This window comes from Girardinichthys multiradiatus, chromosome 5, assembly GCF_021462225.1.
Source record: "Girardinichthys multiradiatus isolate DD_20200921_A chromosome 5, DD_fGirMul_XY1, whole genome shotgun sequence".
Lineage (NCBI taxonomy): Eukaryota > Metazoa > Chordata > Actinopteri > Cyprinodontiformes > Goodeidae > Girardinichthys > Girardinichthys multiradiatus.
In genome coordinates this window covers 49,404,042-49,414,408 of record NC_061798.1, presented here as the reverse complement: position 1 = coordinate 49,414,408, position 10,367 = coordinate 49,404,042, and the positions used below count along the sequence as shown (strand labels likewise).

Below are 10,367 nucleotides of genomic sequence, written 5' to 3'. Positions count from 1 at the left end.
ATTGACCATAATCTTTCAAAGTAGTCCTGATCAGTAGTTTTACAGGCTTTCCACAGAGTGATAAAAAAATCCTCTCAAAGAGAGAGAGAGCTCAGAACCAGACTGTATGCCAAGAGCTGCCTGGTTCTGCTCCTCCTCACCTAAACTCCAGAAATATAAAGACTAAAGTCTCAATCCATGATCTTCCTGTCAGGATGTGCTGCAGAAAAAAAATGAGCGGGAAACCAATGAAAACATCAAAGATAATACATTTAATATTGTTTGTCTTTTGGGCAGATACAATGTAAACATGTACAAGATACAAAACAAGAGAAATACATCGAAAGTCATCTAAATGAAGCTGGAGATAAGAAACGGTCCTGTTTTCAAAAGCAAGTCTGCAATCGGGACGGAATCTCATGGCACATCTTTTGCAAACAAGGAATCAGCAAGGCTTCAACCCAACGCAGAGAAGGAAAACAGAACACATGGAAGAGTAGCACCTCGTTTGGTCCAACTGAAGGAACGGAGTTGTTTGATAGTGTGGCTGGTACAATTTTTACAGATCAGGAGATCCTATCTGCAGGACCTTTCTTGGGTTTTTTGGCACACTGTGCTCCACATCAGGGAGGAGATGAATTTTTGATAAATTGTTCTTAAGATGCAGAAAAGACGCTCAAAACAGACCAACTCTGTTACTTGATCCACCCTGCTTCAGCTCCAGATTCAGAAGCTCTGGGATATGCTCAGACTGAACTTTAATTAAGATGAACTGTTATCCTAATTAAAAAACAAGGATTCAAATTAAGGCAAACAGAGTCACAGCAGCATGTTTCATTCCTCCACACAACCTCCTCCTCCTCTTCCTCCTTTGGAGCTCCTGTGCCTCCAGCATCTCCCCATCAGGAATCCCTCAGAGCAACAAATAATCAGCTTTCACTTACACATCTAATTTGTTTGTTTTTAGCCCACATTGTTTGGAAGAGATGCCTTCAAGCTTCCCTTCATCTTCTGTCTTTCAAACTAATACAGAAAGTTTATTAAAAACCTGCAAAATCATCCTTACACTTCCCAAACCTCTCCAATCAAACCTGCAACGGAACCCTTTTTTACAAACTTTGCTTCATTACGTGCGAATAAACCTTTCACATCCACTGCAACACCTTCAGGTCTCCTCTGAACAAAACAGCAAAGGAGCAAAGCAAAGAAAGGCATCATCTGACACCTTATCTTTCCTAAAAACTTCCTCAAACACCTCAGGGAGATGCAGAATCTGAAGCTACAATCAGATCAAGATTTTCATTTTCTCTCTAGACCCATGCAATTAAACATGTAGGGAGACCCTGCAGCTTGACCTCAGAAGCTCTGGATGTGGAACGCTGGCCAACTTGCATTCGTTTGCTATCTCCCTGCATCCCACTCTCCTTTACTTCCAATTTATCCTGAACAAACCTGCACTAAATCTAGCTCACCCTGCTTAAAATACACATAACATTCACTGAGACCACCAGGACATTTCATTGGGAGGAGGAAGCTTAGCTGTGTGTGGGAAGGAGGAGAGGATGGGCGAAGGCTCTTCAAGCCATTTTTATGTGAATAAAATAGGAGTCAGGGATAATTTGGAGCAATTTGTAAAGCAGAGCTTTAGGATGAGGCTGGAAAAAACAACAGATCCTCATCACGCCTGATTGCAACAACATTGTCAGAGCAACTTTGTTGCACAAATTCTGTTAAAAAAAACGATGCCGCTGCTGAGAGACACTTGGATAAAAGTATGTTCCTGAATGATCCTGAGTTCTCTACAAAACAGCTTCACACCTTTCCTATTTCTCCTTTATATCCCACATCAGACTGAAGGAATCACAGACACCAAGAACAGGGTGACTTAGGCAGCTGGAAAACAAGTTCAGTGGGGTTTGTTGCAAGACATGAAGACTGTTAGATCTGAAATATCCATGAATTCAAGAAAAGGCCACAGGAGCGCTGCAGGAAACGTGGGTTTTAATGAGACATTTTTTTTATATATATATATTTATAAAAACATTGTAGAATGGAAGTTTTAAAAAGTGTAAAATGGAAATTTGCAGGAAAATTTGCTTAAAAGTAAACATTGAGCTCAGTTCTTCTCTAATGTTTTTCTAACGCAATGTAAACAATACGGGATGCTGACCTGTCTTAATATTTTAGCCTAATTTCATATTAATAATCAACCAAGCATGTTTTTTTAAGCAATGTATCTTCCTGACAACAATTCTATTTGTACTGAGGACTCGTAACATCCAGGATCATATCAGATCTGGGAATAACCTTAGGCTGACAAACGTCTGAGATTTCAAGTTGAAACAACTTTGAAACTCAAAGATTCCCACGTCTCCTGGAGAGGAAATCCCACAACTTTTTCAGCTCCCCACTGGAACCTAGTTGAGGTTGTGTGTGAGGTTATTCCAGTTTTCAAAGAAAGCAGAGAAGAAATGGAATTCAGACTTCAGGGGTGTTTAAGTTAATTCTTCCAACTTGGAACTCAAAAATCCCAACATCCATGGAAAACGAAACACACCAGTACCAAATTCCACCGGATTTCCAACTTCCAACTGGAACATTATTGATTTGAGTCTGATGTGATTCCCAAATTAGAATTTTGACTTCCAAGTCAAGCAGAGTACAGACAGGATTCCAACTTTGCAAACTGTGAATTCTGACACTGGACGTGTTCCTGTTCATTTATCGGAAATGGAACACACTGTTAACAAATCCTTCCAGTTTTCCAGCTTTTAACTGGAACATGGCCAAATTTGGTTTGACAAACCTCTAATTTTACAGGCGTTTCGCATGATGTTTATAACTCAGACCTTAGAACATTTTGCTGTAATGTAGTTAAATTCAATTTGAAATCATTCCCAAATTCGAGGTCCAACATCCAAGTGGAACACTGACAAACTACTTATTTTACAAGCTTTCCAGGTAATTTTTCCATATGGGAATGCACAATAAAACAAATCCCACTACCTTGCACCTGGAACACGGTTAGCCCATGAAGCATAAACTATTTTACCATTTCTGAGCTTCTATAGTGAAACTGAAGCATTTTACTGTGCAGAATAACAGTAAATGAGCTGTTTTCCCACTGTGATGCTGCAAATTTATACTTATACAAGATGTTAACCTTTAGACATAATTGAATTTATTTTTAAAGTTAAACTTTTAAATTCTGGGGGCTCTAAGCTTTCCAGGATGCACCTGCTAAACATTTTGCATCAAGGACATCTTCAACATTAACTGCAAGGTTTTGAGAGTGGTTCCAAGCTTTTCATTTAACTCTCAGCAGCAGATTTATTCCTTATTTTTGACTCAAAGTATTCGAATTGAAGGATTTCTAGTCCCTAACAAGGCAAAGAGCTGTGTGCACTGACCTGTAGCACATCAGCGCAGCCAGCTAGGGGCTCTGCGCTGAGAAAAATAACAGATTTTCCTGTTTGGTGAACATCCTGGAAGTTGATGGATTGAACTGAAATGGCCTGGAGGAGGATTTGTCTCTCAGGTCTCTTGTTTACCGCCAAGACTCTAGAGGTGACGTCACCGAACGCTCCATCACCTACACTTCCAAATGTCACCTTTACTGCAGTAAACGGCAGCGAGGAGGGCTGACTGTGTCTGACAGCGAGGGGGGGTAAATGTCAGCAGAGACATTCCTGCAGGTTGAGAGAGAGGACATGCTCCCAAGGGTGAAAAAAAAACAACACACAAAAAAATATCAAAACTTCATTCAGGCACAAACGTGACAGCTCAATGCAGGGCCGCTGAGGGCCCCCTGAAGACGATGCCCGTGGTTCTTCGAGTGTGGAGAGGCAGATGGATGTGATGTGACTCAAGAGTGGATGAGTAGGTTATAGCAGAGAACCTCCTGTTCCTGCTTTGGTCTGATGTTTTTCAGGGCCTCACTCAGACAGACGTCAGCGACGACGACAACAAGCTCAACACTGGCGGGTTGATCCAGGACGTCGATTCCCAGCAGATGTTTTTACATCTGTGGGGCCGTTTCTGTCTATTGCACATATCCTCACGGGTACATTTCAACATTTGACAAAAAAACACAGAAAAAAAAAGGAATCCAAAGTGTAGATAAATGCTGCACAAACAAATGTCGATTTGGTACAGAAAGATTCCCTTGAACAAAGGTTCAGAGCAATCAAACAAAGCGAAATACAGTCATAGCATGAGCTAAAGTGATTCAACACATTTACATAATGCCTACGTCATTAAGGGACAAATCAGCATCCTCACTCTGGTCTCAGTTAAAGGTCCAAAAAACCCTCAAAGTATAGTTTCAGGTTTATTGTATGAATTTCAGCCAAATTTATCTGGGTTGATATTGCAGAGGTATTAGGAACAATTTCTGACTCCTCAGGGAGGATTCTTAGCCATTCCCAGGCCACAGGGTAAATATGTGTTCCCACCAGTGAGTTCTGGGTCTGCTCTCGGGTCTCTTCCCTGTACATTAACTTCCAAACGTTTTCACACTCCTGTAGGTTTCTACATTTTTTTCAACTTACACCCACAAACTTGAATGTATTTATTTGGGATTTCATGTAACAGACGAACAAAACGTAGTGCTTTGATTGTATGGTTTTATGGCCCCATGCATGGAAAATGATGCATGTCTTTCACATGTTTTTACAAATAAAAATGTTAATCTAAAAAGTGTGGCGTGCTTGTGTACTCAGCAACCTTTAATTTGATACAAATAAATAATGTCCAGTGCAATAAATTGCTTTCAGAAGTCTTCTAATCAAGAGATTAGAGTCTTTCTGTGTGTAATTTACTATCAGTGTAAATGGAGATGTTCCGTTTCTGGCCTCAGAGGTTTGTTGAAGAACAAACAGCATCATGAAGACCAAGAAACGCAGCAGACAGCTCAGGGAGAAAGATGTGGAGAGGTTTAAAGCCGAGTTAGGTTCTGAAACAATATCCCAAGCTTTGAACACAGCTAAATCGACAGGCTGGGCCAGGAGAGCATTATTCAGAGAACTCTGAGAAGCTACAGAGATTTAACGTTCAGGTGATGACAGGACAACTATTAGTCTTGCACTCTACAAATCTGAGTTCCATGGATGAGTGACAATAGTGTTGAATTGTTGACAGAAAGCCATAATAGGTTTTATTTACAGTTTTCTCTCAACAAAGGAGGGACAAACAAGTGGAAGAAGGTGCTCACTCAGATGAAACCAAGTCCAGATTGTTGACTTGCATACAAAACTCACTGTGTGCCAGAAAATAAACTACATCATCCTGAACACATCATTCCAATCATGAAACACGGTGGTGGCAGCATCATGCCATGGTGACAGAGTTAGATACAGGGTGGTTCTAGAAGAAAATCTGTTAGTATAAGCTGTTAAAGACTCAACACTGGGTGAAGCTTCACCTTCTAGCAGTATAACCCCACACATCGAGCCAGAGCTACAATAGGGTGGTTTAGATCAAATTCATGTGTTAAAATGGCCTAGTCAAAGTCCAGACCTAAATCCATTGGAAAATCTGGACCAAGACTTGAAAAGTGCTGATCAAAGATGCACTCCTTCCAATCTGACAGAGCTTAAGCTATTTTGGAAAAACAACTAGGCCAGAAATGTATTGCAATAGTGGGCAAATTTGCTTTAAACTTTTCAGATTCTTTTTTTATATTTTGTGGAGCTGGAAACTCTTAATCATTAGGAGCTCGGCAGGAAGAAGGGGAAGGAAAGGGAAAGACATGTAACGAATGGCCTGAAGTCAGGAACCGGATCCACGACAGAAGCATCGAGGACTCAGACTCTATACATTAACCTCCTTCTACTTTACAGTTATGCTTCACTGTGTGGGTCTATCACATAAAATCCAAATAAAGACCCTGAGGTCTATGGTTGTAATGGACAGAATGTTCATAATTCATAAATACTTGTGGCACCATACCCAGACAGAAGCAGTGCCCTCATTCCTGCAAGTCCATCCATCCATCCATCTATCCATCCATCCATCCTTCCATCCCTTGTAAAAAAGCCTTGAGGATATTTAAACTCTGATTGAGGCAGAGACCAAGATAATTATAAGGATGAGAGATCCAGTGGGTGAATATGCTGATTGTTAAATTATGTAAAATTAAAAAAATAAATATGCTTACAATCAGGCATTATGTAAAGGCCAATAAAGATGAAGGAAGTGCTCGTGATTTGCTAAAGTTGCAGCACAAAGCATACAGAAATAAAAAAAATAAATTATTCCCTGATACAAATTACATAGTAACAACTTATTTAGGTAAATTTAGCTGCACTGTGATAAAAAACTATAATGAAATTTCTTAGAGATACTCACTGACCAGCAGCACATTTTATTCTTGCACTGAGGGAGCAAATCATCTTGTAGTACCTCTCAACCTCCACATGAGGACTCTGTTTTGCCAATTGCACAAAAACAGCTGACTTACACATCAGAGTTTGAGCTGTAAATTTAAATAACAATGACAAATAATTCTGAATAAATAATATGCTGAGTATTTACTGCATCTTTGCATTAATGCACCATAAAAAGTATTTAAAGTGCACTAATTTCACAAAACAGCACCACTTCGTTCCTCGTTATTGCCGTAGTGCAATCACAGAGCAAAGAAAAAACTGGTATGGTTTTGTTAAAATAGACTTTGAGCAGTTAAAGATTATGATACTGTCCAGAAACATAACAAAATACACATAGAGCCTAAACTGTGTCTATTTCAGCAGTCTTGAACATCAGTCAATGAGAAGTCTGAAAGTTCAATTATAACTCTGAATGTGATGTATTGTGGGGAAATAATTTGATACAGTTTTTCCATAATTGCACAATTTTATTTACAGGATTTTAGGATCTTTTAAATGTGAATATAAGCTCTTAAATTCTAAGAACTGTAATGGACAGCAGTATCTAATATTATGTTTATATAATATTTCTTTAGTTCTATAATTTTGTGAAAACATGTCAAGTGCTTCCAGGAACAGAAAAAGACATTTGTTCAGTTTAAAAACCTAATTTCAAACATTTAATTAAATGTCTCTTTCTTTTTTTTACCATAAATAACAGATAATATAGAAAATGTTCATTTGCCAATGAAAAACTTTATCTCTTTGGTTTCAACATATTTTGAGAGTGTCCCTGGGATTCATTTATTTCACCGTGCTTCCAGCATTTATTCAACATGTTGCAGCAACAGCAGCAGCTTTATTTTACGCACAAAAAACAAAATACATACAGGAAAAATATTTCCAGGAGTTAAAACTCTAAAATCTTTGTAAGCCAATCGGTTTGACTTGGATTTTGGTCTCAAAGGCAACCAAGTTTCAAATAAAATATCCAACTGTTATTTCAAGTTTTTCCATATTTGTCCCTAAATACACACGTTTCAGTATTATCACATCTTTGAGAAATGTAAGCAACAGTTTATGCCAATTTGTGCAATCGTATGTAGGTTTTTCCTCCATTTTTGTTTTTTCAGAGTTAGTTTGAACTTCAAACAGATGTTTCAAGACGGCAGAAATAATTCTCAGAGGAAGACCTGCATCGAAGCGCGACGATGAAACAGACACAAAGAAGGATATTCAGTTACCATCTTCAATCTCTGTTCTTCAGTCTATCCATTTGGATAGTAACTGGAATCAGGACGAAAACTTTGCATGTTGTTTGGACTTGATAGTAAAGTTCTGAACCGGCAATGGTAATACTCTTGGTGGTCTTCGCAGGACTATGGCACTCTTAAAAAAAGATTTGGTTGATTCAAAGTTCTGCCATCAGTTGATCAAACACAAAAGGCACTTATTCGCCATCATAATCAGCAAAGCCACTATTCCTTCTTGGCTTCTGCAGAATCCAGACCTCTCTAAGAGGTTTTTGCTCTGCCTTCATACGTCAACGTCAGTCTTCCTGGTTCAGACGTGTTCAGTTTTAGGTCTTTTCTCTCTCATTCTCTGAAAAATTATTTGTGAACCATCACTAAAAAGCATCCCCTAATATCTTCTCCGGCTTTTCATAAGTTTACATTTTCAAGGACATATTGCTTAAGGGAGATTGTGGATAACATTCTTAGAGACTGATGGCCCTAACTCCGTGGAGACATCATATAGGGGGACTGTGATGAAGCTCTGAGTTTTATTTTTTGCGCTCCAGGTAATTAGATGGGACCCAGCCCTTTCGGGGAAGCCGGCTGTCCTGCACCTGGCAGTACCACCATCCATTGGGGTTTCTCTCCAGCACTTCCAGACATGTTCCTTCAGTGAAACCCATAGTCTCCTCATCGCCACGGTAGTCTGCGATGGATATGTACACGTCCCTGCCGAGGTTGTTGTGTATAAGCTGGCTCTTCTCGATGGGCTTGGGGCGCACAGTGGACACTGGAATCCCATTGCGCTGGCTTGCTCTGCTCAGGGCGTCTGGGACATTGTTGGTGCTAAAGGAGCTTCCTGAGCACCCTAGACCGGAGCGCTCAACTGGTCTCGTCTGGCTCTCAACAACGACATGCGGCCGTACAGTACTAAAAGAGGCATTTCTGCGAACTCCAAGAGTGGCAGAACCGGAGCTGTAGTGATCGCTTCTGCCGAGGGACTCATTTCTCCTTAAGGAACTAGTCATGTAGTGGGAATCCTTAGATGTCTGTGAAGTGGTGACAAAAACAGACTGGGGCCTGACCGCCACCTGCCGTACCCCGTTTCTCATTCGTACACCTCCATTAACCAATCCTGAGGGCTTTGAGAAACCTCCAGGGGGCTTGGAGGGAATGGGTGGAGAATTCCCCCTCAATCCTTGATGCTGCTGGGTCAGACTCTGAATGTTGATGTTATTCAGTGCCAAAACATGCTGCTCATTCTTCTCCAGGCTATTGGACTTCTTCCCACTGTTTCTACGTCCATTTGACTCCAACACACTGGCGTCACCCACCTTCTTGACAGGTTCAAGGTAGTATGAGGGAGCCCAACCCTCCTCTGAGCACCAACGGACGTACCACCAACCACTCTCCTGCTTCTCCAAAACCTCGACATCTACCCCTGCCGGAAAGCTGATCTCCGAGTCCTGGATCTTCTTGTAGACATCTACAGAGCGGTACAAGGTGGGTCCTTCCACGTCTGAGTCCCCTCGGCTCCCTTTAGAGTATACAGAAGACAAATCGGATGTACTGTGTGAACACATAGAGCCCTCTGAGGAGATAATAGAAGCTGTCTCAGAGTCGTCTCCACGAGTCGATTTGAGGTTATGTCGATACTGACTGGTAGGCCTCAGCTGTCGTCTCAGAGAGCTGATGTCCATTCTTTCAGGGCTCTGGGGTTCCGACTTGGTCAGGAGGGGTTTAGGTCTGACAGAAGGCTTGGGTCTGGTGGAAGGGCTCTGACCAATTCCTAGTGCCACATCTCGTTTAAGGGCTGGACTTTTCTTTGGACCTATACCATCTGATGATAAGTGAGGGCTGTTGTCCTGAGACCTCGTGTCTGCATGTCTGCCGAGTGTCTGGCTTCTTCGGCTCATCTCTGGCGTTATAGTTTTCCTGGGTAAACCAGCTAGAGGGGAAGATCCAGAGGGTTTCCGTGGGACTGTTGAGGAATGGTAGCTCCTTGGGGAACTGGGTTCACTGGAACCTTTAACTCTGGTTCCTTCAATGCCACTGCTCAGCTTGAAGCCATCGTTCTCATAGATGCACTCCGCTTTGCTGACCTCCTCTACAGACCTGAACGAGGTTCTCCGATGAGGGAAAACAGGGGATGCTTTGCAGACTGGAGGCGAAGCTTTACTTGACGGAGGGGAGCTGTGGTACTTTTCAGTTACCACATTGCTGGTCTTTACCTCTTGGGAGCGCTCGTTCTTCAGAAACTCACTGTTAGATTCGCCTTCGCATCCGACTGCGGGAATATCGTATTCTGGCTCCTCATACACAGGCCTGCTGGGCTGCTCTGTGGCTTTGGAGGCAGGGTTAAGAGGTTGGGGGGCCTCCTCAGAGTCTTGTTTTTTGACTGGGGGAGCTGGTGGAGGAACTTTGGGTCGAGTGAGAGTGCTGCTCCGTCTGCTGAGGTTGGGCTTCTTGCGCTTGTCGATGTACGAGCAGGGGGCCCAACCTTCCAACTCTCCGATCTGCACATACCACCAACCTCCTGGGTTCTTCTCTATCACCTACACAACAAACAAATGCTCATGTTAATAGGGTCAAAGTAACACGCATTTAATTTAGGCTGTGCTTAAATTAAACAGTGTTTTATCAGAATCAGAATCAGAATCAGAATCAGAAAAGCTTTATTGCCAAGTACGTTTTTGGACATACAAGGAATTGTATGGTTAGTATTAAAAGAAATAAACAAAACACTGATGTTTCATCCCACACATGCATGTCTTATGCTTTTGAA

The 10,367-nt window shown here is 41.5% G+C and overlaps 1 protein-coding gene across 4 annotated transcripts in view; it reads right to left on the bottom strand.

The window, feature by feature from the left end:
- Positions 1 to 3,200: 3,200 nt before the first annotated feature.
- Positions 3,201 to 10,367, bottom strand: part of sh3pxd2aa (SH3 and PX domains 2Aa) — a 145,659-nt gene continuing 138,492 nt past the window's right edge. For all 4 annotated transcript variants that reach the window (XM_047365064.1, XM_047365066.1, XM_047365067.1 and 1 more), the window contains one exon: positions 3,201 to 10,137. In XM_047365064.1, coding sequence (XP_047221020.1) covers positions 8,131 to 10,137 — 2,007 coding nt within the window. In that variant the 3' untranslated portion in view covers positions 3,201 to 8,130. The remainder of the gene's footprint in view (positions 10,138 to 10,367) is intronic.